Below are 26,153 nucleotides of genomic sequence, written 5' to 3'. Positions count from 1 at the left end.
CTGCCACACCGAGGACACAGAGTAGGGCCACCACTGGCTTATACAAGCCTCTGTGCAAATTAGGAAAAAGTGCCCTGGCCTCGGGGGAACAGCCCAGGCCAGGACGCACCTTGTCAGCACAGGACCTAAACACCCCTCTGGCAGCCCAGTCCCCGAGGCGCAGGCCGAGCTGTGTCAGCGGAAGGACGACAACCTCATTTCTTACAAGACTCACTGATAATTGGCATTCTGACCCGTAAGGAAACACACCCAATCACGTTCCTACAAGCCAGACAGGAATAAAACAGTCAAGACTCACTTGGTGTAAAACCACCGGGATCCCACTCAGTGGCCCGGAGGGCTGCCGGCTGGCCTGTGCGGGCCCCGCGGGGGCCTCTGGTCCCTGAAGGCCGCCGGCAGCAAAGGCACCACGGAAATCACAGGGCAGAGGGGAAGCCACTGCCTCCTGCTTTTCAGACCGTCTCAAAAGGTCCCTTTAGAGTCGCCCTCTTTCCGTACTTAGACAAGTAACAGCAGCTCACGTAAGAAAGTGGCGTGGCGTGGCGTGGCGTGGCGTGGCGTGGCGCGGCGTGGCGCGGCGTGGATGTTGCCAGAGCACCGGCCGCGCTGAGACGCTGCAGGCAGACGCTGCCGTGGTTCTGCTCGCAGACCCAGGGGCCTCAGCTCTGTGACAGCCTCGGTGGGCGGAGTGGCTCTGTCCGAGGGAATGTCTCTCCTCCAGCCGCAGCTGCCTCTCCCCAGGACCCGCTTCGGTCCCCAGGCCACACTGCTGTCACCGCCCCAGCCAAGAAGGCACCTGATGTCACCTGCACAGCTGCAGGTGGGGATGGTGTTGCAGCTTCGCCATCAGCTCCTCCTCTGTGGGCTCCTCCAGGACCTCCCTGCGGAGTCGGGGAGAAGGTACACAGGGGCTCTGGAGCACAGACAAAGGCCCTGCCTGGGCCGCTCAGAAAGAGCTCGGGGCAAGCCCTGTCCACGCTCCAGGTAGGAGAACCTCAGGGACACGTGCACAGAGACACATGGCAAGGACTGGGGACCAGGCTCAGCCATTTTCAGGACGTTTGTATGAAGCTCTTAAAAGCCGAGGGGGGACGCTGGCACTGGACAGAAAACAGCTGTGACAAGGCAGCCAATGCCCATGAGGGAGGCCAGGCGCCTGGATCGGAACCATCCCCTTCCTGTATCAGGGGAGAAACAGTTTCCACAGAGAGCAAAGAGGTAGGTTTCCTGGGGCCACCTGCCCACATCCACCAACAGAAGCACCCGAGGACTACCAGGACCTGCAGGATGTTTCCTTAAACACGCTCGATGGAGAACAGGACAGAGTTCAGGTGGCAAGAGCAGTGGAAGCAACGGACCCTGACCCTGGACCCACACCCCAGCTCGAGCTCCGCAGGAGGGAGGCCAGGTGCCCCAGGCTTGTGGGGAATGTCACTGTTACAAAAGACGCCTGCCCATCGCCTCCCTGCCTCTCCCTCCCTCCTCGCCCAGGGGTGAGCACAGGCCCTTCCCGTTCACACACCTGAACAAGAGATCCACAGTGGTTGTCTCGTGGGTGGCCCCCAGGTCCCCGGAGAGGGACTGCAGGTTGCCTCGGCGGTCCCACTTGTGAAGAAAGTTCTGGTAGGAGGGAGAGGGATGGAAGGAGGCCCGTGGGTATCAGCTCTGCATGAAACCAGCCTCGCTCCCACACTACCCCAGCCTGGTATCCACTGCAGGGAGAGGGAAAGCTCAGGTCCAGGGCCAGCAAGGCCACCATCTCCTGCAAGAGCCACATGCCCGAGCCACTCTCCCACAGCCCTCCTCCAACCGCCTCCAGTCCTGGGCTGGGGGCCCAAGGACACACACAGGCCAAACGTCAGGGGTGTCCCTAGGCCCTCCTGGCAGCCAGGCAAGCTGGCCGAGCCCCTAGGGAAAGACAGAGCCTGGGCTCAGGAACCGCCCAAACCTGGCGCAGACTCTCCCACCTAGGTCCAGGCAGGCGGGCGGGAGTCTCCGTACCTCCAGAATCAGAGCCAGAAACAGGTTGACCCAGATGACAGACGACACCAGCCACCACAGCACAAAATAGATCTTCGACCACCTGCGGGAGACACGGAGGAGGCTCGCCCAGGGCCCAACCATGAGCACAGCGAGATCATCCAAGAAATGCAGACCCCCCTGCAAGGCCGTGACAGCTCTCGCAATGTCCTCCCTGGTAATCCCGTGACGGCATCCCCATTTTAGAGACAACCAAACTGAAGCCTAGAAACAGTCAACAGGTTGCCCAAGGCAGCCGGGCCAGCAAGAGGAGCAGCCAGGGCTGGAACCAAGACCATGCCCGGGCTGGGGTGAGCTCCAGCTAAACTCCTCCCCTCAGCTACCCCTCAGGCTCCCCTCCCCTCCACTCAACTAGCCCCCCAGACTCCCCTCCCCTCCACTCAGCTACCCCCCCAGACTCTCCTCCACTCAGCTACACCCCCCAGGCTCCCCTCCCCTCCGCTACCCCCCTAGACTCCCCTCCACTCAGCTACACCCCCTAGGCTCCCCTCCCCTCCACTCAGCTACCCTCCCCGCTCTCCCCCAGGTATGCAAGGATCACCCCCAAGGAGTTCCCGGGGCCTCTGTACCTCCCGCGCCCCCCCAGCCGTGGCAGGAGGTGTGACCCAGAGTCACGGCAGGAGTAAAGGACAGAAGGGCAGAGAGCCCGGGCCTGGGTCACTCACGGGCTGGAGTAGCGCTGATAGGCGTCCAGGAACACCTGCCAATTGTTCACGACCATCACGTTCCACAGCGTGATCAGGGCGGCCTGCGGGCAGCGGACACGGTCCAGGAGGGTGCGGGGGGCCAGGGGCCAGGGGCAGGGGTCCCAGGGAGCAAGGAAAGGGGCTCACCGCAAAGTCATCAAAGTTGTTGGCCCAGTACTCCAGCTGCTCGTAGCTGCCGCAGGGTGCTGAACAGTTGTCAGGGGCCAGGCTGGGGACACAGCGCTGGGTCAGGGGCGGGGCTTGGACGGGCACACCAGGTGCGCCAGGTGCCCCCACACCGCCTCAGCCCCTGCCCAGGGAGCAGCCCTCTGGGGGCCCCGGAGAAACAGGCAAAAGAAGAAATGCCCGACCTCCGACCTCCGGAGGTCCCGTGAGGGCAGCGGGGAGGGGAGAGCTGTGGGCACCGGGGAAACTACTCCCAGACCATGCCAGCGGGGAGCCTCCGAGCTCCAGGGCGGCGCTGCACTGGCCCCCTCTGCCAGCACAGGGCCGCAGGCGAGCGGGAAGGCTGCGCTGGGCAGACCTGGGGACACTCAGCACAGACCTAGGCCAGGGCGTCTCAGAGGGGCGGGGGAGCGCGGGGAGGGGGCAGCAAGGAAGAAAGGGAAAGAGCGGGGGGCCCCAGCCTGGGGAGCTGACCCACAGGGCTGCCGAGACCTCACAGCTGCCCCCCCCCCCCCCAGCGCTCCATCGGCACCTGCAGGCCCCGCCTCACCTGCGGTTTCCAGGAGGAATCACGATGACGCCCCGGAACAGGTTGATGCCCACGATGGCGAACACGTAGTAGACCACCTGCGGGCACCGGCGGGCAGCCTAGCTCAGCCCGCCCTGCGAGGGGCCGCCTGGCGCTGCTGCCCACCCCCAGGAACCCTGGGGCTCTACCCCCAGGCACCCCTTCCTGGCCACCGAACGGCCCCAGAGGCACAGGACAACACAGAGGAGAGGAGGGAGGAGCCACTGCTGGGGGAGCCCCAAAGATAAACTGTGGCCCGGAGAGGCCAAGGCAGCCGAGGCTGTGTGCCCTCCTGCAGGACAGGGGTGGCAGGCAGAGGGACAAGGGCTCCGCTGACGACAGGGCCAGAAGCTGGTCCCAGGAAGGGTGGGGAAGGCCAGGCCTCCCCAGGAGGAAGGCCCACCATGCTTCCCGTGTCCACCAGGGGGCGACCCAGAAGCACAGGGCAGCCTCGGAGGGGGGCTGCGCTGGGCTGGTTCCTAACTGCCAGGGGGCCGGGAGAGGGGCTCACATCCTGGGCTAACGCAGCCCCTTCCGGGCCTCAGTTTCCCCCGATGTGCAAATAGGGGTCTGGGTGGGGGGCAGTGCCTGATGCAAGATTCTATTTCTAGCCCCAGAGACAAGCCCAGGGCACCAGGGCTCCCCTCCCAGGTGGCTCCCACCTCCCATGATGTCATTCAGAATAAAGGACAAAGGCCACCAGCGGCATCATCCTCGTCATTGTCACCAATGACGGAGTCTCCTATGCCTGAAGCAGCACCTGGGCCCCACCTACTCACACCCCCACCAGGCTGGGCCGTGGGCGGAGCCGACAGCACCTCAGGGGAAGATGGGCCCTAGGGTGGGGGTGGGGAGGAATCACCTTTCCAAGTTCCTGAAAGCCCCCTGAGAAAGAAGAGCTGGCCACAACCTCATCTGGGGTCCCTGGTGCCCAGCTCCTGGTGAGTGTCCCCCCCAACCCGCTCAGGCAGCTGGACTCACCACCAGGATCCCGCCGAAAGCCCGCATGTTTCTGATGATGCCCAGGATGGTGCTGGCCACCACAGCCATCAGCTGAGGACGGAGAGAGCAGAGCCGGTTCCTCCTGGTCTCACTGAGGTGGTGCTGACCCTGCCCACCACCCGCCCTTTGAAAGGCAGGTGAATTAGCACCAACACACACACCTGTACACACACCCCACAGCCACCCCTACACACCCACAAAACCAAACACACCTGTACACAGGGCAGTACATACACACAGCTGTACACACACACACCCACACACACTCACTCACTCCCACACATCCAGACACCGCGTCCACCCAGCCTTGGGTCTGAGTTCCAAGTCCCCGTGGTGAAGCCCCATGCAGGGCAGACCACACTGCCCCCCAGCCCTGCGGCCAGGTCAGCCTCGCTGGGCTGGAGGCTCCCAGGTCTGCGAGCGGGGGCCTCAGAGATGCAGCCAGGAACCCCGGCCACAGGGCTGCTCCCAACCCACACGCCTGAGGCCCGCTCCCCACCTGATGCATTAGAACATCATAGCTGCCAGCAGGTGGAAACCAGTGTGTGTGTGCATGTTTGCGTATAACTGTGTGTATATATGTACACGTGTGTATGTGCTTATGTGATTGTGTGCATGTGACTGCATGCATGTGTGCATGTGTGTGTATAAGACTGTGTGTCTGTACACATGTGGCTGTACATGTGTGTTCGTGTGTGCACATGTGTGCACACGTGACTACATGTGTGTACACTTGTGCACACGTGTATACATAACTGCATATATGGCTGTGTATATACATAGGCATGTGTGTGCACAATTGAGAGGGGCGTGTATATGCAGTTTGTGTGTATACATAGTTGTGTGTGTACACTGTACATGTGACTACATGTGTGTTGTGTGTGGTTGTTAGTTACATGCACATGCATTTCTGGGTGTGTGCATGTATGTAATTATGTCTGTAATGATGTGTGTTTGATTACATCTGTTATATGTGTATACTTCTATGTGTGTAGCTATATGTTGTCTGTATGTGTAGCTTATTACAGGCGTGTAATCATGTGGATTGTGATCACGTGTGCATATGTATAACTCATGTGCTTATGCATGTGTTCGCATGTGTATGTATGATCACATGTGCACAGTGTGACATGCAGAGGCTTCGGGGCAGTAGCACCACCTGCACCTAGGACCCTGAGCTGCCCTCAGATGGGACAAATGACAGCTCGGCGGGAAGCAGGGGTGTGCCCAGGGGACGGACCTGGCACCCAGGAAGGGGCCTGGTGTTCTCGAGGTCTCTTCTAAAAAGTTCCTAGAGAAACCAAGGGAGTAGCAAACTCTGCCTTGTGCTGGGCAGGGCTGGGCCCCTCCCCTCAGGGTGATGTCACTCTGGTTCCCCAAAGGGTGATGTCACCATGGTGGGAACATCAGAGAAATCGAGGCTCGAAGACGGTCCTGGAGGTGTGAGCGCTACAGTCAAGCTTACTCTGCCCTCGTTACCAGGAGCCTCTAAGGAGCCCAACCAAAGGCCCTTCAGACACCTCAGGACACGGGAACACTATGTCCCAAGGGCTCCATCCTGCCCCTCGCACATGCCAGGGGCTGAGGAGCTGAAAGTTCCCCCGACAACTGCCCAGGGCTTCACCCCGTCCGACAGCACTCGCCCGGCGCCCTCACCACCCAGCCAGGTGCAGGGGGGCACCGCCGGGTCTGGTCCCCGCCCAGGCTCGCCCGCTCCCTGGAACAAGGAGCAGCGGAGCGGACAGCGGGGACGTGAGGGGGGCGGGGGGGGCCCCACAGACCTTCATGCTGGGGATGATGCGCAGGAACCGGAACACGATCAGCATGTTCGCCAGGCAGACCATGTCCCACAGCGACAGCAGGCCCTGCACCTCCGGCTTCCTGCAGAGGCAGAGGGGTCGGCAGGGGCCCAGACGCGGCCGCGGGGAGGCAGTGCGCACACGGTGAAGGGCAGAGGAGGGCAGACACGGAGAGCGGGGAGCGGAGTGGAGACCCTGCCGTGACCAAGGCGCAGAGCCTGGAGGCCCGCGCCCAACGCCCGGGCAGAGTGGGCACAGACCGTCCCAGCACGGCCCACGTGGCGGTGGGCCAGCTGGCCCCCCGTCTTACACGGACACCACCAAGGTGCCGGACCCTGGATGCCCAGCCCAGGTCCCAGCAAAACTGGGAGGCTTGGCCCGACTCCATCACTCACCCCCTAACCCACATCCACATATCCTACCCCCAGCCCCTTCCCCTTCCTTTGACCCTATCTCCTGCTCCCTGACCTTGTCCTATCACCTGACCCCATCCCTTGACTGTCTCCTGATACAACCCTGTCCCGACTCTACCCTAACCCCTAACCGCGTATCTCCTGACCCCTGACCACTTCCTCCAATCCCATCTCCTGACTCCTGTCTCCTGATCCCTGATCCTTTCCCTTGTCCACCAACCCCTGACCTTACCCCTGACCCTTAACCGCATGTCCCATCCCCTGATCTCCGCCCTCTAAACCTGCCCCGACCCCCATCCATCCCTTGCTGTCCCTCATGGCCTCGCCATGCTCTCATTTCTATTTAAATTTAAACCCATTCCTCACCCAGAATGTCAGCCCCACAATTCTCAGACAAAAGTGCAGTTTACACACAGGAGAGCTGGCCCTGCAGAAGCCCGGCCAGCCGAGCAGCATCACCCCCGACCAGCATGTGCTCACAGCAGACCCAGCGCCTCGGCCACCAAGGACAGTGCCAGCCCCACCTGTCTTCCCGAGACAAACCCTTCCCAGCAGCTGCCACACGGCTGACCCTAAACAGCAAGTCCTTGAGGCGCACTCCCGACCTCGAGCTATTCCCAGCTGCTTGGTCCAACACAGACACCCACAGACCGGGGCTGCCTGAGGGCCCCAGGCCGGCACGTGAACTAGCTGGGGCAGCTGTGATCTGGGCAGCAAGACCTGTGGCTGCTACAAGCTGCAAGGCAAGCTGCCCTGGGACCCTTGCCCCAATATCTGCCCCTCTGTGTGCCCAGAGCCAGGGGTGTTGGGGCTCAAACAGCAGCGTGAGAGCGGCAAGCCCCAGGCCCTCCCGTCACCTTACAGGGGGCCTAAAGTCTCTGGCTTCCAAGCCAGAGAGGGATGCAGCTCCACTCCAGTGCCCACAGGTCACCCAGCCCTGAGCTGGGGCCTCTGCTCCACCCCCAGTTCACCTGGGCCACATGTCCACCATCCTGGGCGCTGGGCCCCCTGCATCGTGGGGGCACCCTGACTGAGAGCGTCCTGCCACACTCGGGGAATTACACCCTGAAGGCGAGTTAGGAATATCAGAGAGGCCCTCAGAGGGCGGGGGCAGAGTCCCGATCAGCCCGCTTTCCTAGCCACGGGGTCTCGCCCCTGAGCCCCAGCAGCCCGAGCAAGCGAGTGAGTGAGCAGGCCCGGCTGCGGGCGGGGGCGGGGGACACCCTTCCCGGGGCGCCAGCTGGGCGTGGTTGCTGTAGCCGCCCTCGGTCCTTCAGTCACATACCAGCCTGGGTGTGGGAATCGGTACACAGCCAGAGTTGAGATCTCCAAAACCTTTAATTGCAAAAGAGAAGGAGGCATCGCTACAGCAACGCTAACCTGGCGGCGTTTCAGTGGGTTATAAAGCTGCCTAGTGTGTTCTCCCCACAAGGGGCTTCGGGGAGAAACGAGAGCTCAGTTCTTGTCCCCACAGGTTGGTTCCAAATGCCGGGACTTCCTGAGGCTGAAAAGACACTCCGGTCTTAGGAATCGGGGCCACACTTGAGGGACAAGCAAAAGGCTGGCGTAGTCCTGAGCGCGGGAGGAGCTACTTGGTCAAAGACGGGCTGAAGGCCTTTCTCGAATGATCTCCGTTCCTGTCCCGAGGGGCCCGCAACTCTCATGTCACATGCCACACTGACCGCTGCTGTCACTCACGGGCACAGCCCCCACCCCCACCCGCTGGCTCTGGAGAAGAGATGGGACACGCCCCCAGGGCACTTAGGTGTCTGAGACACCCCTCCTGCCCGCCCTCCACCCACGTCAAGGTCTCACTGTCCTTAGTGGCCTTAGAGGCTGTGCCCGGGGCTGGGGTGGCCGATGAGGGATGCAGGTTCCACCCAGGCCTCCTGGAGGGGTCAGGAGAGGCGGGGACCCTACCACGCTCAGACACTGCAGAAACTCCTGTACCCCCATCGGCCACCCGCCAAGCAGCTCGCTGGGGAAAGCCAGGCCCTCGAGGCCAGAGCCCCGTCCTGCGCCCTCAGGTCCTCGGGCCGCCTGACATGGAACACAGCGCAAAGCCAGTGCAAGGGCGCACCACCCACCCAGAATGGCGGCTGGGCCTCAGGCCTTACCAGCAGGACGACGGTGAGGATGCCGTCGAACAGGTTGCTGGGGTAGGACAGGTACCCCAGCAGGCCCAGTGCGAACACCTTGAGCAGCATCTCCGCCAGGTAGTACAGGACAAAGACACAGTTGAGGACCTGAAAGGGGCCAACAGGTACCCAGTGTTCAGTCCCAGCGCCACTGGCCTCCAACCTCACCCGCGGGCCGTCCGGTCCACTGAGCCCTCACTGCCCCCTTGGGTCTTTTTCTCTACAGGACCCTCCCTCCGCCGTCCGCCCCGCAAGCTGACTACCCCGCGCTCGCGGGGGCCTCTGCCCCTGGCTCCCTGCCCTGCACCAGCCTCGGCCGGCCTCCCCTCCCACAACCTGTTACCCCCAACTCTGGGGACCCCGTGACAGAGCTGGTCACTCGGCCCTGGAACAGCCCTGCCTCCCAGCAGACCTGGAGCCCCACATTCTCCTCCGTCAGCCCAGCAGAGGCCGGACTGCTGAGCGGCCTCAGAGCTCACCCCCAGGATGAAGTCGTCGCGGTTTTGGGGCAGGATATCGGCGTCCAGCACCAGGAACACCTGCAGAGCAGAGGGAGGTGCTCGCCAGCGGGCCCAGCGCCGGGCCTCGCGCAAGGCTGGGGGCGCCGCTGGGAGGCTGGCAGGGGGCGGGCACCTCCGGGGCCCCTTCAGGGCACATCCGCACTCACACAAATGGACACGAGGTTCGCGAGGACAATGAAGTTCCCCAGGTAGTCAAAGCAGCGGTGGCCGAAGAGGAGCTGGGCGGTCCGCAGAAACGGGGACCGGTACTCTGGAGGCGGCGGGTGCTAGAGGGACGCGCACGCTCAGAGACGCGGCCAGCAACGGCTGCGGCCACGGGGAGCCCGGCAAGGCCCGTGCCCCCGTATGCCAAGGCCCCACGTTCCCCCAGCTGACCTCCTGCCCCAGGCTACCCGCCCAAGGAACCACCTCAAACCCAGAAAGGGCTTCACGCACGAAGGTCTTATGACAGCAGCAGAGGGGCGGCCTGAACAGCCCCGACCCGCAAGGAAACCGAGAGGAAACGCTCCGCAGCCCTCAGGTGCGGGCAAAGCGCTGACCACGACGTGAAGCGTTACGTGGAAAGCGTGTGTAAGTTACATGCTGACGACTGAAAACAGCGCAGCACAAAAGAAGGCCGGAGACGGGCGGGAGCGGAAGCGATGGGGACAGTTCGGCAGTAACGGGATGGGGGACGCAGGGGCGCAGGCCGACCTCCGCGGGGCTCGGAGGGACCGCAAACGGAGCCCCCCGGGTGCCCGGGTGCGCAGGACAGCCGTGAGGAGCGCGAGGGCCCGCGCCGTCCCGCACCCCGGCCACCGACTGCACGGGCTACTTCACTCACAGGCAAGCCAACGCAACGCCCAGCCCCGGCTGGTGGGGCTCAGTGGCTGGAGCGTCGGCCCTCACACCAAAGGGTCTCGGGTTCGATTCCAGGTCAAGGGCACGTACCTGGGCTGCAGGTTTAATCCCCGGCCCCAAGCTGGGCGAGTGCAGGAGGCAACCAATCGGTGTGTCTCTCACATCGATGTTTCTCTCTCTCCCCCTCCCTTCCTGCCACCCCCTCTGAAAATCAATGGAAAAAAAATGTCCTCGGGTGAGAATTAACCGGAAAAAAAAAAAAAAAGAAACACCCACAGCTCCTGACAACAGTCCCATCTCCGGGGCTCTCTGCGGCCACCGTTTCGGGGAGGCCATTACGTTCTCACGAGCGTGGACGGACCTGGAGGACACTGCAGAGCAAGAGTCACGTCGCCTCACACAGACGTCAAAAAAAAGTGTTTCTGCAGGTGCGTATATGTTCCCGCAACTGCAGGGGACACACTGAGACTCAGGCTGACAGAGGCTCTTCTGGGCAGGACCCAACCGGCCGTGCTGCTCAACCGATCCCCTCGGCCCGATTCTGCCTGCGACGCCCGCTCTGCCACGGCGGGGAGCATGGGGTCAGGCTTCCTCACTAGGGGACACTGGGGGGGACACGCAGGAGGGCGAGCTGGCCGGCTCTGTCCCAGCCACACACCCTGGCATCTGCCTGCCCCTGCGATCGGCATTTTGCGGAACAGGTGTCATGAAGCCAAGGCGAGCACAGCTCCGCGGACCTCTAGGACCCAAACTCCGACCTCACACCACAGTTGTAGTCCCAGGGTGCTGGGGAAGACGGAACATCCCGTGGGCCACAGTGGGAAGGCTGTGGCATCTGTCACAGCAACTGAGCTGAGTGGACAATGACACAGCTGTGCGGAGTCCAGCCGGACTCTGCCCACATCCCCGTTTTCTCGGGGCCGAGCAGCTGCAGCAGCAGGCCTTGCCCTAGCCCCCAAACTGCCCGAGAGCCTCGGCTGTCTCGCCACAACGCCGCCCACACCCCAGAAACCCACTACATAAAACGCAGGCGGGAGGGGTCCTTCTGGACACGGCGCTGAGCTGGACACCAAGGCCCACCCGGTGGCCTTACAATCAGCGTCGGGATAAAAGACCAAGGGGTCAGACAAACTCAGAGCCTCCCAAGGAAGGGCACAGGGGAAGAGAGTGAGGGTTTGTATGGAGACAGAGAAAACCACCTGGAAGGTGCCTCTGCAGATTTCATGAGTTCATCCCAACCTCCCCAGCTTCCAACAGCCAACCATCTCAGCTCCCATGACCATCTCGGGGCCAGAATCCTAGGCAGGCCAGTCCTGGTGCTGGTCACTAAGGCACCCAGGTGGGCAACCCCTCGGACACCGCTAACTTCCCCACTAACCCTGGGAAGCCCTGGCCTGGGCAGGGGGCTCTCGCCTGGCCCCAGTTACCTCTTTAGTCAGACTCTTGTCAAACTCGTTGAAAAGTTTCTGGAACTCGTCAGCTGAGAGCAGGCCGTCACCATAGGAACGCACCTTCTGCAGAGCAGGGAGGCACTGGTCAGCGGGCCAGCCAGGGCCCAGGACAAGGAGAGCCCAGAGGAGAAGGGGGAGCCACCTCCCTCCCCGGGCTGGCCCAGCCCTGGCTACTCTGAAATGACGCCCCTGCCCTGAAGAGGGGCTGCTGGCCCACATGACCACCGGGCAGGGCCCAGAAGCACAGGCTGGGAGGCCGGGGGGCTAATACCTCCATGACGGCCTGCTTGCGGGTGCTGTCCACCTGGACTTTCCGAAGCACCTGCAGGAGGTCCTGGGCCTTCACCCCAACTCTGTGGAAAAAAGACACCCACGCCCCAGTGAGCCCAGTAGCTCAGTGACAGGGGCAGCCGACCTCTGGCCTGAACTGTGCAGACCTGGGTGATGGTGAGGCCTCCAAAGGAGAAGCCGATGGCGGAGGAGGCACAGCCATCCCATCTCTAAAATCCTGGAGACACTGTCAGCCAGGAGCAGGGCGCTCAGGAGCAGCCCGACTGGAGCCTTACATGCTAACAATGCCTCCAAACCAGGGCTCAGTGGAGACATGGCCTAGGTAGGTCCCTCTGTTCCCGATACCCAACTTAGGGCACAGGGGTGTGGGGTGGGAAGGGAAGGGCATGGTGGGTGTGCAGGCAGAGCCACTGGGCCCCTCGCAGCCCAGGCACTCGGGGTCATGAGGATGAATGTGCTAACTCAGAGGCAGGAACGAGGGGAGCCCTGGCGCTCGAGGGACGCACCCTAACCAACTAATGAACACCGCGGCCCCCACAGCAGCAGCCCCACCTCCCAGGGAGCCCGGCACTCACCCCCGAGAGGGCGCCTCTCCCCCTGCTGTGCTGGAGAGGACCTCGTAGGCCGCCCGGGTCCCCAGCCTCTTCCGGAACAGTGAGGCCTGGACAGATTTCTGCAAGGAGGGGGCCTCTGAGTGGCTGCTCAGCCCACCCGGGACAGCACAGCAGCCTCTGAGGGCGCCCTGCACCCACAGCCTGGGAGCCGCCCCTCACCCTGTCGGCATCAAAGGAGCCCTCAGACGCCAAGGATGGATTCTGCAGGAAGGAGCCGACGGCCCCCGGCTGCCTCCTTCACCAAGGCCTGTGTTCCCCCCCCGACCCCCCGTGTCTGGGGTCCCCAGCTCTCCCACAGAGGGCTCGGGGTCAGCTGCCCTGGAAGCTGCAATCTTTTGTACCTTCCCTCGGGGGGGGGCAAAGGAAGGGCCTGGGTGGCCCTGGGGACGGTATCTGACAGGTGGGGACCAGGAGGGCGCAGGATGTGACACAGCTCCAGCTCGTCCACAAGAGGGAGACAGAGAGCAGTGCAGAGACCACAGTGGCCCCCACGGGGGCCTGGCGGCCCTCGCACACCAGGGGCTCGGGAGACCTCGGCGCGGGGCCTGGGGGCGCAGCAGCCTGGCTCACCAGCAGGTAGCCCCGGAACTGATTGTAGATGATGGCCGTCAGCAGGTTCATCAGGAATAAGCTTCCTTCGGGAAGAAAACGCCCCGGTCAGTGGGGAGCAGCGGCTCTGGGGGCCTAGGGCTGGGGCGGCACCCAAAGGCGCAGAGGATCACACGGCACAGCAAACCCCGGGGAACCAGCAAAAGGGGCCCGGGCAACCTCGAGCAGGGGTGGGGCCTGGGCACCTCACCACCACCCCCCCCCCCCCCCCGCCGCCTCCCTGTCCTGATCCCCAGCCGTGGGCGCTGAGGACAGTGGTCCAAGTGAGGGCGGGGGCCACAGGGTCACAGGGTCGGGCAGCACACCTACCCCTGACCGTTTGGGATCCTGTCACAGGGGACACTCTCACCCCGGGACCCCTGCAGACCCGCCGGGACTCACCGATCAGGGTAAAGACGATGAAGAAGATGGCGTAGGCCCGGTTCTTGGAATACGCGGGAACCATGACTGAGGAAGGGATTGGAGAAACAAACTCGCTCACGGCCCGGCTCTGGCCCCGTTCCCGCCGTGACCACACCCTCCGCCTTCTCCGCAGAGAGGGCTCTGCTTTGGGCGAGCTGGGAGGCCTGCTGGTCCAAACTCCGACCCTCACGCCTCTGCTGACACACTCCTGGTGACGGGGAGCTCACTACCTTTTGAGGATGCTCAGCCCTTATGCTGAGCTGAATCTGCCTCCCTGCGACCCCCTCACATACACAGAATGAAAGTCTGGCTCTCCCTGGGTGACCCGCTAGGACTCTCGGGACATGTGGGAACAGCGCTCAGGGTCCGGCTGCACAGCTCTCGGGACAGCAGCCAAAGGCTCCCCTCCTAGGAAGGTCTCTAAGTCTGGTGACCATCCCGAGCCCAAGGTGAAAAAACCGGCCCAGGAGGCCAGGCTACAGCCGAGCCGGAGCACATACAGGCCCCTCGGCAACCCGAAGGGAGCACCATGGTCACCGAAGACCCCAGGCCTCACCCGTATGGCCGCTGGGCCGCACCCCACAGCTGGGAAAACGGTTGGGCCCCAAAGGAGGCTACCAGGGGGGCCCCCTGAACACCCCACCATGCGTCACCTCGTAGGGAACAGTTTTTAGCTTCTCAGAGGAGTCAGGAGAGACGGGCAAAGAGGAGACAGGGAACAGAGCTAGAAGGAGGGAGCGAGAAAGTAAACGAAAAGAAAAAAGCAGAAAATATGGAAAACCAGGAAAGGGGGAAAAGGGGGGAAAGAAAAACAAGAAAGGAAGGGGGGTGCAAGGCTACCCTGCGAGTCCGCCTGCTGCGCAGCGCCCTCGGCCAGCAGGGACCAACCTCCCCCACCCGCTGGCTCGCCGCAGCGCCCGCCCAGCCCCGCTCACCCACCGTCGGGGTTGTTGGCCGTCGTCAGCAGCACCAGGAGTGAGGTCAGGGCTTCCGGCAGGTTTCGGAAGTAGGTCAGCCTCTCCCTGTCCTGCCCGTCGCCCTGCTGGGAGCAGATGGGGAGGCTCTGAGGAGCCAAGCAGGCCCGCTTCCCACCAGCTAGGGCCGCAGGCTGCCAGAGCTCCAGGCCCGGCCCAGCCAGGTGGGGACGCCCACCGTGGGCTCCGCCGCTGACCCCCGCCCCCCCTGCATCTCCCCGTTTCCCAGCAGGCTCTGAACTCAAGGCTGGATGGCACCGAACTCAAGGCCTCCAGGCCTGAGAGCCAGCGCCCAGGGAAGCCACACACCCGCACCGACACCAGGCCTGCTTGGAACCGTGCAGAAAGCTCTGGGGCGGCCCAGCTGACAGCGTCAGGGCTCAGCATCCAGGAGACCACACGCAGGTGCCAACCGGAGAGCTTTCAGAGAAAGCTCTGAGGCCAGCCGGGCGGGAGGAGCGGAGGCCATGCTTCAGGGCCCCCACCAGGCTTCCAAAGAGGGCAGAGAGGAGCTGGAACTGCAGCGGCCTTACTGGGACGGTCCCCGCTCTCCCCCCTCAGGGGCCTCACCTGCCCTAGAGTCTGTGTGGGACTCACTGGACTCAGACACGTGTGGCGCTCACAGCTGTGGCTTCGCACAGCCACGGACAGGAGGCACCGTGCCTGGGCTCTCTCATTCTGTCTGAGGTGAGGATCCCACCCATTCCTGACCTGTGCTCTGGGTTAGGCTGGAGAGGGCCTGAGGGGGCTGGGGACAAGGAACCCACAGAGGCAGGCCACTGTCACCCTCTCTCCTGAACTCCGGAAGGAAGCCGGACCCACGCCACGACCAACACACACAGCCCTCTACCCACAGCCACGCAGCCACTCTCCTGAGCCCAGGCCCCTCCGTGAGCAGAAAACAAAACCAGCAAAGGAGCCAATCCTTCTGGGCACCTCGGGACACTCATGTTCCCAGGTCAGAGGCCACCCCACGTGTCCTGGGGTCTGGGAGACAGCAGCAAGGGAGACGCCACTGGACGGTTCCTGGAGCCTGAGAGTCAGCTGGTCCCACCCAGATACACACACAGCGGCTCTTCCCACCCGGGGGAGAAGGCACAGTCCTCACCCTTCTCTCGTGGGCAGCACAGCACCAACCCCCAGACACTGTCACAATCTAAGAAAGTCCAGCCCTGGCCAGGTTCCCAGGACAGAAACGCAGGATAGCCCAGCCCGCGTGGCTCAGCGGTTGAGCATCGACCTAGGATCCAGGAGGTCACAGTTTGATTCCTGGTCAGGGCACATGCCCAGGTTGTGGGCTCGATCCCCAGTCGGGGGCGTGCAGGAGGCAGCCGATCAATGACTCTCTCATCATGGATGTTTCTCTCTCCCTCCCCCTTCCTCTCTCTGAATAAAGACATATTTTTAAAAAAGAAAACAAAAACATAGGACAGCTCCAGAGCTGAGGAGGGCAGCGACCCTGGCCAGGAAGTGAGGACAGACGGACCACAGATGTGCAGGGTGGGGTGGGGGCCAAGGCAGGCGCTGACGGCCGGCCGAGTGACCGGTGGCAGGCACCTCCACAAAGCAACAAGCTGCCTGGGGCCAGAAGCAGTGAGGGGCTGGAGGAGAGGGGACGCAGGAGGGGAGGGCAAAGCCCACGCTGGAGAAGAGGGCTGTGGTGAGAAGTATCTGCTAGACAGACAGGCAGACAGGTGCTGCGACGGGGACAGGTGGTGGGCCATCCAGATGACTCCAAGTGTCAATCTGAGGGGCCCGTCTAGGAGGGGTACAGAGAAAGCCCAGTCGGTGCCTGGGGGGGAGCCAAGCAGAGGCAGAGCTACCCGAGCCCAGGAGGCCCGGCAGACGGTGCCCTGAAGGGGAGCAGTGGGACACCACGGCCATTTGAAGACAGACACCTGGACTGGATGGCAGGTGGGCCACCACGGGCCCTGCTGTGAGGTGGGCAGGGGTCCTCCTCTCCGTCAGCCCAGGAACTACCCAGCGGAGTTCCCACGAGGTGGACTAACAGAGGGCCCGCCCGTCCATCACCCGCGCGGGGCGGAGCGGCTGAGGTGGGTACCTTCTCGCCCGTGAAGAGCAGCATCCCGAACATGGTGAAGACGCACAGGTGCAGCGCCAGCAGCAGCCCGACGCTGGAAGGACAGACGCGGGCGCTCAGCACTGGGCAGACCCCACAGGCCAAGCAGGATGGGGGTGCAGAGGCCTGGCCGCCCAGGGAGCTCCCTGCAGCCGGCCCCTGGGGCAGGTCCCCTCCTCCGCCCCACAGCCTGCCAAGCACCCGGCGTGGGGTCCTGCCCTAACCGAGCCTCTTTCTTTGGCAGAGACAATCTACAACCCAGGGGCACATCCCGGGCGGTCCAAGGACCCCAGGGACCCTGAGGCGAAAACCTACTGCCATCCACCTGGGGCTGGGCAGTAAGGGGTCAGCCACGTGAGCCACAGGGTAGGGGACTGAGGGGCAGGAGGACAAGTGGGGACAGGGGGGCACCCACAGGACTCAGCAGCCCTCAGCTGCACAGGGCCACTGAGGGGCTGCCAGGACCAAGGGTGAGAGCGCAGAAGATGGGGAGGGAGCCAGAGGGACAAAGCACCCAGCGGGGCTCCCCAGGTGCCCGCCCAGCCTGCGAGCGGCACGGCCCACCTGGCCATCTCGGGCAGCGACCAGCGGATGCACTTGAGCATCTTCTTCATCATGGAGGAGTTCTGCAGCAGGAAGAACGGCCGCAGCAGCCTGCGGAGCCGCAGCGGCTGGGAGAGAGGGGACACTGAGCGCCGGCCGGCCCTCAGGGTCCCCACACCTCACACCTGCCAGGGCAGGTGGGCCAACGGCAGAGCCCCTGCGCTGCGAGCCCCCTTGGGCTCCTGGTCACAGCCCTGGCTTAGACTCAGCCGTCCCGCTGTCCCGGACCCCCAGCCCGGCAGACACTCTGTCCCTCCCAGAGAGCAGCCTGCACTGGGCTCTGGCAGTGGGAGCTGTCCCACCCTCTGGGGGCTATGCTATGCCCCTCTTCCCCCCCCCTTTTTTCTGCTCTGGCCTCACCCTCCCTCAGAGAAGCAAGCTGCATGGGAAGTCTGCACCCTCCCCGTGCGCACACATGCAGGCGCACACACTACACACACGCACCCACATGCACACACGTCCTCTCCTTCCCCTCATCCCACGTGTCAGAACCAAAGGGCCCCCCCGCCCCCTCCCAAGGACTCCCTCAGGCTCCCTTCTCCCTCCTCCACCATCAGCACACCTTCCGCTGCAAAAATGACACTCGCCCTTCACTTATCCCATGTGTCATCCCAGCCAATCAGTCCCCCTGTCCAGGGAGCTGGACCTACCCGTGGTGACCTCCAGGCCTCGGAGCCCAAGGTGGCCACCTCGCTCCCATCTCCAGGAGGCCACACACAAAGTGGCCACAGGGGCAGGGACAGAGGCCACTACTGAGGACCTGCCCTGCCAGACGCAGAGCCCAGGCCCGCGCCCATGCGGCCCCTGGTGGGTGGGTGACTGCACCGGCCCTTCTCCGTGCAGGGCACTGATCTGTCCACTCTGGAAGGACAGGTGTGCGGGCTGTGGCTCCGCCTGCCCTGAGCAGAGGCCTCTCCCAGGACCCCCATCCAAGCCTCAGGACCAACACCCCTTCAGACCAGGGCAGAGCTCACAGCTCTCGCCCACCTCACCGTGGCCCGTTGCCCAAAGCAGCTGCCCTGTGGGAGGGCCCCACATCCTCAGGAGGCCCAGCAACGCAGGGCGAAAAGGTATTGCAACACCTCTACTCCCTACCCCCCAACCCCAACTCCGGGCCTGCGGTCAGGAAATGTCGTTTCTAGAGGGGACACTTCCACCTGGGAGGCACCATAACTGTTCATGAAAAGGGCCGGCTGCCGGCGGGGTAAACGGTTCCCTTTCCAGGGACAGACTGGGGTGCTGCTGCCCAGAGGGGCAGGGACATCTGTGTCAGGGATCCCCCTGGCACGTCCAGTAAAAAAACTGTCAGAAAAATGCAGTAATCAAAAAGGCAGGATCACCCGGCCAGCGTGGCTCAGTGGTTGAGCACTGACCCAAGAACCTGGAGGTCATGGTTCGATTCCTGGTCAGGGCACATGCCCGGGTTACAAGCTCAACTCCCAATGGGGGGCATGCAGGAGGCAACCAATCGATGTTTCTCTCTCACCACTGATGTTTCTATCTCCCTCTCCCTCTCCCGTCCTCTCTCTAAAATCAATAAAAACCTTCATGAAATCAAAAAACACCTTCATGTAACGGGTGGCTCATTAGTCACTCAGACCTTAGTATGAATTACACTAATCATCATATTCCAGTCGCCCCCACAACGCGGGGTGATATTTTTTAAAAAAGGCAGGACCCCAAAGGACTCAGGCTCCTCAGGAATGAATGTGGGTCTCCCCACCAGATGAAGAGCCCAGACAAGCTGGGGAGCAGGAGGAAGTTATAAACTTCTGTTAGGACCCACCCACGACCAGCAACAACATAGACACATCTTTGTACGTATTACCCAATCTGCCTCCTCCTGATATCACATGAGGATGGGGGGGGCTCACAATTTAGGCTTGAAGTGACAATGTCTGAGTGGCCGATAAGATGGATGCAGTGACTGTCACTCAGAAATGGAGCCAGAGGCTGGGCTGGTCTTGGTCTCTGTTCCCTTTCGTGGTGGGGTAGGGGTGGGGGGTGGGGGCACTTCCTTTGTGGGAAGGAGGGCGCCACCCTACCAGGGAAAATTGTGAGCTGTGGGGGCTCCCGCAGGGAAGTGGGAGGGGGTGTGTGGGTGCTGGGACCCGCCACTGACGTTTCTCCTCCATCAGCTGCTCCCCACTCCTTTCTGCCCGTGGGGGCGCTGGAGGGAGCCCGGAGGCAGGAGGAGGGGCATGGGGCCTTTCTGCTCACCTGCTGTTCCTTCAGTGCCCGGGGCTGCCAGCCTCCCCGTTGTCGGTGCTCCCAGAACCCACCTCACCAAGCCTCTGGGCAGCACCAGCACCTGCCGGGCAGTGCCCCGTCCCCAGAGGTCAGAGGGCAGGTCCCAGCTCTGGGGGCCTGGGGGGAGGGTGCTTCCTGCAGTTCTCTGAGTTCCGCTGGGTCCCCTTTCTACTCTTTCGGTTACTCAACGCCTGCTTAAGTCCCTACATTAAATTCCCTCCAAAAAGCACCTGGTGGGCATCTGGGCCATTGTCCCTGACCAGCCCTGATGGACACAGATGTCCCCAAACCAACTTTTCCCAGCTCTGTTCTACCGAATCACAGGGCAGGCAGTGCTCCTGGGTGTTCTGAAGGGAACCCAAGAGGCTGCAGTCAGACCGGCGGGGCCACCTTCTCACCCGGGTTTTCTACTGTCTGGGTCACAGAGCCCCGGGGGTGGGGCTGGGGTGAGGCGCTGGAGTGGTGCTTTCATGGGGGACCCAGGCAGTCAAGGAATCAGCTTAAAGGAGTGGGGCAGGAATCGGGAGTCCTGGAACATGCTCCCAGGTCCTCGTGCCTTCCCCAGGCCTCAGGGTCATTGCAGGTGGGAACAGGATTCCCCGGCAATGGGTGACTGACAGCTCTGCAGGGTGGGCAGAGCTCGGCGAGTGAACTGGATGGTTGCAGGACCTCAGGACCCCTGCCCACCATTCACCTGGGCAGGTATACCTTGTGGCCTGCCCAGAGCTCCCCGCTCCCGCCTCAGAGCCACCTCCCCACCTACCTCCTGGCAGACGAGACTCAGCGACACAATCCAGTCCATGAGAGACGCAACCAGCACCACAAGGTAGGCCAGCAGCCAGAGGCTCCTCCGGAACTGGGACCACCCAACCAGGTAGCTCTGCAAGCAAGACGGGGGGGGGGTGAGCATCGGGAGGGCAGACGACCACACAGACGCCAGCCCTGCAGCCAGCCGAGGCCGTCAGCAGTCAGAGCACAGAGCACCTCAGCAAGCAGCATGGACTCCACACGACCCGAGGAGCAGGAAGCTGAGCTCCCTTCCAGCCCCCTAGTGACCCTGGGCACTAGTGACCTCAGGCAGCTAGTGACCTTGAGCTTGGCACTTAGCAGCTCGGGTGCTGGTTTCCTCATTGGTAACACGGTCCCTGCCCGCTCTGCCCGTCCAACCACCAATTCAGCTTGTGCAGCAAAATGCAAAGGCCCAGGACTCATTGTAGGAAAGACTCAGAAACAGAACAGATACTGGCGGGGGGCCTCCTCGGCTTCACCTCCCAGCAAGGTGGCCTGAGGCTGTCCCCAGTTCTGCCCTCACCTAACTGCCATTTCCCACCATCACTGGGGCCTTCAGAGGTCATGGGGTGCAGATGTAAGTGTGCACTCTGTCACCTTTGAAATTTCCCAACCATCCTGACCATTCAAAAAATGCTAATGAGCACTTCTCACAGTTTCAGTTCCAGTTTTAAAACCCCCGAGCCCTCCTAACCACATAATGGGCAGAAAAGAAGAAATAAGACGCTGCCCAGGGCCCTCAGTCACACACGCACCCACGCCACTCTTGGTCAGCACCCAGAGCTGACCCGCCCTTCCCTCAGGACTGCCCATCACGCCAGAGGCACCTCGTGACCCGGAGCCCGGGGCGGGGGGCAGGGAGGGGCCGCACTGCGGACCCAGACCAGAGCTCTGGATCCTCGTTGGACAGAAGTAACAGTGTTTCTCTACTTTCGGGGCGGGAGGGTGAGCGGGGATCTCTCCCCACAGCCAGACCCTCAGCCAGTCCCACAGGCCTGCAAGGCTGTGACCCTTGATGGCTTCACCGAGCCTCGGTTTTCACTCTGCGAGGGACACAGCCTCTGCTCTGAGGCCCAGAATTCTCTAAGAAACTGAGGTCTCCGTTCAGGGCGTTAGAGTGCGCAGGCAGGAGGAAAGGCAGATAGAAGAAAAGGCGTTAAAAACAAATCAGAGCCCGGCCGGGTGGCTCGGCTGGTTGGAGCGTGATCCAGCACAAAGGTGTCAGGTTCCGGTCGGGGTGCGTACGGGAAGCAACTGATGGACGGTTCTCTCACATCCATGTCTCTCCCCCCCCCCCCCAAATCAATTTTTTAAAAAATCCTCAGGTGGGAATGAAAAACAAGTAATAAATAAATCAGAAAAGCAGCAGGCGGGCGGGGCGCCGGTCCGGCCTCCGCCCCTGCCAGCGCCCCCTCACCTTCACGGAGAGGTCGGCGGCGAAGCCCAGCAGGCAGAGGGCCTCCACGCTCTCCGTGAGGCCGCAGGGCGGGTTCCAGGGCTCCTCGCGGTAACGGATATCAGAGGTGCTGGTGAACGAAGAGGGCGTCTCGATAAAAGCCAAGGACAGGATCAAGAAAATGATGAAGCTCAAACTCCTGGAGCGGGGACAGGAAACGGTTAGAACATGAGAACCAGCCACACTCTGGGCCAAAAACCCCCTGGGCAAGCAGAGCCCCCGGGGCGCAGCAGGACAGCCACCGAGGGCCTGCCGGGTAGAACCACACTTCCTGCCCTGCGGCCACTCCTATGTGGTCAGATAACACTAATCGCGTCAAAACAATTGCCACAGGGACCGGAGTGTTCTGGAAAGGAACCCCCACCGAGAAGCCCCTCTGTCTACAGGCCGGCTCCTTTCCAATGAGGAGGGCAGACAGCACCTTCTCCCCTCGGGGACAGGAGCCTGCCTGGACCGAGACCAGCCTCCCCCACCCAGCAGGGCTTTGGGAACCCCCCACCCCGCACGTGTGCGGTCTCACCACTGCCACGCGGCCGAGTAGTACCATCGGTACAGCCACATCGACCTGGCGTCCATGCGGTGGTTGATGGAGCGATACTGGAAGTGAAGGGTCACAGAGGGGAGCATCAGTGGGGGTCACAGCCAGCACAGCACAGCCGGCCACATGCAGGCCCAAGGCCGGGAAACGGGCTGTGGGTCGCAGGGTGAGCTTCAACTCAGCATGCGGGCAAGTGCTCCACCATGACCCAGCAAGGCCACATCATGCCCAGCTGTCAGGTTTGCCAGGCAGATGGAGTGCCCCGGGGCCAGCCTCCCAGCCAAGTAGCTCCGCCAAAGGGACACTGGTTTTCTGAATGCACAGCTGTGCCTTGTGCGCCTGCAGGGCTCTCTCCCCTGTGCAAGGCCCACACCCTGTCCCCACTTCAACAGCATCACCCCCAGGATGCCCCCAGCCTACAGGTGGGGCACTGCTCACTTCCATACTCTATCTCCCTGTTTGAGCCTGCGTGTCATTTGTAGGTGGGGGATGGTCCTGCTATCTCTGGGCATCTTTCACAGGACCTGGGATGGGGCGGCAGGCGAGAGGTCTCCTGCATGTGGCAAGTCAATAAAGCAAATGACTGGGGTCTCAGAAGAAGAAATCCCAGGGCCCACTTTTAGGGAGGCCATGTCCAGAGGCTGGGCCATCAATGGTTACAAGGGCCTACCAACCCTGGCCTTGGCCCCAGGACGGCGAGGATTCAAGGGGCCATCAGGGCAGCCATCACCCAGTCCTCACAGCCCCAGACAAGCCCAGGCCCAGCCACCGGGAGCAGGCACTGCCCACCTGGATCGCGTCTTCGATAAAGATCACGGCCTGCTCAAAGCACAGGTCCCGCACAGCCGTGGCACCTGGGAGAAAGAACAAAGATGTTGGGTGAAGAAGGGTCACATGGCACTTGCCGCTGCGGGATGACTGAGGTCAAGGAAAGAACTGGCCTCGTTCTGTCCCAAGGCTCAGGAACCAGGTGTCTGTCACCCTGCTGCGGGTCTGCACCTGCCCAGAAGGCGACCCCGCTCAGCACTGTGCCCCACATGACAGGCAGGGTCTGAACAGGTAAAGTGGCTTTTCAACGTGTGCAAAGTACTCTGGCTCCCACCCCACATGACCAAGTCCCCGGGAAAGAAACAGAATCTGGGCATGGAGAGATCAAAGGATACAGCTTCTCAGACAAGAAGCGACAGGCAGCCAGGGACCAGGCTCGCTCCAGGCCCAGGATGGGGGTGCAGCTGAAGGTGCCCAGGCCCAGGCCCAGGCCCTGGCAAGCCATCACCGGCCAAGAGTAGTGGGCACTCTGGGAACTGTCCAGGGCCCACCCAACACTCTCTCCTGGCTTTTGGTTGCTAGTCTGTAAAATTCTGGGTGTGGCCACCTGAGCTCACCTGGCCCTCGGCCCTCCCTTGGGGCACCAAATCTCAGGAAGGCCCATCCTGCCAGGCTCTGCAGCCCAATGCCAGCCTCCCTTTCACAGCCCACAGCAGCCAGAGGGCTCTGTCATAAACCCTCCTGAGCACACCACAGCTTCCTGTGGGTCCCCGCAGCTCCAGGAGAAAGGCTCCCCACAAGCCTGGAACTTGGGCCTCCTCTCCTGTTGTTTCCTCCACCCTGTGCCCTCCATGCCACGCACCCTGAACTTGGCTCCACCAAAGCCAAGCTCTCCAAGGCCTCCATGCCCTTGCCCAGGCTGTGAGCCCTCCCAGGAGCACTGTCTTCCACCTTGGGGGTCCAGGGTCTCATCGCCCTGGGTGGCAATCACCTGTCAGCACCCCTGGCACTCCTGGCCACAGCAGGAAGGAGTGTCGAGGTGGAATAGAGCACTGAGGACAACAGGGACCCCAGCACCACATCCCATCTCAGTGCCGGGACCTGCACTGATGGCGGTTCCCCTCCCACAGCTCCCAGGCTGGCCGGCCCTGTGCAGTGGGCATTCCCTGGGCTCCCTCATTCCTCAATGCCCCTCAGGGCAGCACCTATAGCTACACCCCTTTTATCGAGACTCAGAAAGGTTAGGCAACCTGCTGACGTCACACATCCAGAAAGTCACCCAGACCTCCAGACACGAAGTCCGTGCCCCCCAAATGCCATCATATGTCCCTGCCCAGGGCTCTGCGGGGCCTGGCAGGGGCTGGATGGAGAACTTTCCAGGGGCAGTCTCTGAGATGGGCAGTCAGGCGGCCACCTCGGCCTCTTAAGTTTAGTCATCTCTCCTTTTCAAGACCGGCCACTGATATTCCACGGATGGGCACACACCACAGGCCTCCCCCCCACCCCCGGACAGAAGAGGGTGAGCCGAGAGAGGGAAAGTGGCCCCGGCAGCACCAGATCCCAGAGCTATGACCTTGGACAGGTCCCAGAGGCCGTCTGGGTCTCAGTTTCCTCCTCTGTAAAATGAGGCCGAGGCCCTTCAGGGACGGATGGACTCCAACCTCCCAGCCCTCCTCCCTCCCTGGGCATTCGGGGCAAACAGGAAGGCCGGGAGGGAGCTGCAGAGGGCAAAGGGAGGAAGCTGCCGGGGTCTACCCTACCCCAAACCCAAGGGGACCGGCCCCAGGGAGCCTCCTGGGACCAGGAACCAGGAGGGAGAGCAAAGGGACTCGCAAGTCACCCTGCGCTGGGCTCGAATCCCACCTGGGCCACTTCTTGGCTGTGTGACCTTGGGTAGGGGGACGCCCCTCTCTGTGCCTGTTTCCCCAGAAAGAACCAGGGTGCTGGGGGGATGGAACTGCTGCCTGCTGGGGGTCCCCGCGGCGACCCACGGGCAGGACGTGGTCCGGTCCCCGCCGGGCACTCCGAGGGGGGCGCCCCGGGACCCCGGAGCCGGGGTGCGCGAAGCCGCGACGCCCCCTCCGCCCGGCTGGTCCCGGCCACGCGGGTCCCGCGGCCGCTGACCCGCCGCCGGCGTCCCCGCTCCGCGCCCGGCGGGGGTCCCAGCGCGGCGCCCCGCGCTCGAGGAGGGGCTGGGCCTCGGCGGCGGGGCGCGCCCGCGGGGACCCCGCGCACCACCCCCGGCCCGGCCCCGGCCCCGCCCAGGCCGCCGCTCACCGGGGCCGACGTGGACGCTGCGGCAGGCGGGGGAGCCCGCGGGGCAGTCGCGCCCGCTGCCGCCGCGGGCGCGGCTCAGAAGGGGCTCGGACTCAGCCATGGGGCCGCCGGGACCCCGCCGCTGCTCCGGGGGGAGCGCCGAGCTCCACTGCGCAGGCGCGGTGTCCGGGCGCCCCGAGCTCGGGCGGAGCCCGAACCGCACTGTGACGTAGGGAGCGTCCTTCGCTACCGGCCAATGAGGACGGAGCTCGCGCGCGCGTGGGCGGGGCCCCTGGAAGCCCCGCCCCTCAGGGAGCCGGGCTCCGCTTCCTTCCACCTGGGAGGGGCCCTGGGGACCCTCTAGCGCCCGGGGCGGAGGGGGGGGAAATGCGTGCTCCTCGGGGGACCCGGCCGTGCAGCGTCACCGGGTTTGGGGCGTCCTTAGAAATGCAAATTCCTGGGCCCTCTCAGACCTGCTGAATCCGCCGCTCTGCGGGCAGGGCCTAGGAATCTGTTTTGCATGTGTGTTGGGTATGTGGGGGTGACCGCAAAGGACACCTCCCGAAATGGAACGCTGATCGTGGAATTTGGAGGACTACGGGCAATTCGGGGTGGAGTTTAAGAGACAAGCGACACACTTGAAGAAATGGTCACAACATATATAAGAGCGTTTGCAGCCTTTAGAAAGACATAGAGCTTGATATAGAAAGAGCTTGATATAGAAAGAGCTTGATATTGCAAGACATAGAAAGAGCTTGTTTTCTATTCCTGCCCTGACGTCACCACAGACCTGGCTTAGAAAGACTCCCATTTATTATCTCTCAGTCCCAGGGGTCAGAAGTCCAGAGCAGCTGCCAGGTGCTCCTCTCAGGGCTTCAA

At 62.8% G+C, this 26,153-nt stretch overlaps 1 protein-coding gene across 3 annotated transcripts; it reads right to left on the bottom strand.

Annotated features, from left to right (window-relative positions):
• Positions 1 to 203: 203 nt before the first annotated feature.
• On the bottom strand, positions 204 to 25,471 carry TPCN2 (two pore segment channel 2). 3 transcript variants are annotated; one of them, XM_081154593.1, is made up of 25 exons: positions 25,296 to 25,471; positions 23,040 to 23,104; positions 22,233 to 22,309; positions 21,674 to 21,851; positions 20,231 to 20,347; positions 17,179 to 17,285; positions 16,597 to 16,669; positions 14,500 to 14,602; positions 13,540 to 13,605; positions 13,120 to 13,184; positions 12,511 to 12,608; positions 11,916 to 11,997; positions 11,621 to 11,707; positions 9,500 to 9,619; positions 9,312 to 9,371; positions 8,812 to 8,940; positions 7,980 to 8,029; positions 6,264 to 6,363; positions 4,462 to 4,533; positions 3,463 to 3,539; positions 2,874 to 2,955; positions 2,706 to 2,788; positions 2,002 to 2,083; positions 1,523 to 1,620; positions 204 to 881 (listed from the first exon to the last, which is right to left on the bottom strand). In XM_081154593.1, exons 1-25 carry the CDS (start codon positions 25,393 to 25,395, stop codon positions 803 to 805), a joined length of 2,250 nt encoding a protein of 749 aa, XP_081010719.1. In that variant the 5' UTR covers positions 25,396 to 25,471; the 3' UTR covers positions 204 to 802. The 3 variants fall into 3 exon arrangements, with proteins under 3 accessions (XP_081010719.1, XP_081010720.1, XP_081010721.1); XM_081154594.1 differs by having other exon boundaries at positions 14,500 to 14,599; positions 25,296 to 25,451; XM_081154595.1 differs by lacking the exons at positions 23,040 to 23,104; positions 25,296 to 25,471 and adding an exon at positions 22,689 to 22,779.
• Between the last annotated feature and the right edge of the window lie 682 nt (positions 25,472 to 26,153).

Source organism: Miniopterus schreibersii, assembly GCF_964146895.1.
Source record: "Miniopterus schreibersii genome assembly, chromosome: 12".
In the NCBI taxonomy this organism is placed as follows: domain Eukaryota; kingdom Metazoa; phylum Chordata; class Mammalia; order Chiroptera; family Miniopteridae; genus Miniopterus; species Miniopterus schreibersii.
This window is presented reverse-complemented; position numbering and strand designations above follow the sequence as displayed.

What these genes read in the sequence shown, in the direction of transcription:
- TPCN2 (XM_081154593.1), bottom strand. Translation starts at nt 25,395, where the DNA reads ATGGCTGAGTCCGAGCCCCTTCTGAGCCGCGCCCGCGGCGGCAGCGGG. An exon ending in CGATTCCCACACCCAGGCTG is followed by an intron (nt 6,364 to 7,979) that starts GTATGTGACTGA and finishes CTGCCTCTGCAG; the next exon opens with GAAGCCGGAGGTGCAGGGCC. An exon ending in ACAACTTTGATGACTTTGCG is followed by an intron (nt 2,789 to 2,873) that starts GTGAGCCCCTTT and finishes CGCTGCCCGCAG; the next exon opens with GCCGCCCTGATCACGCTGTG.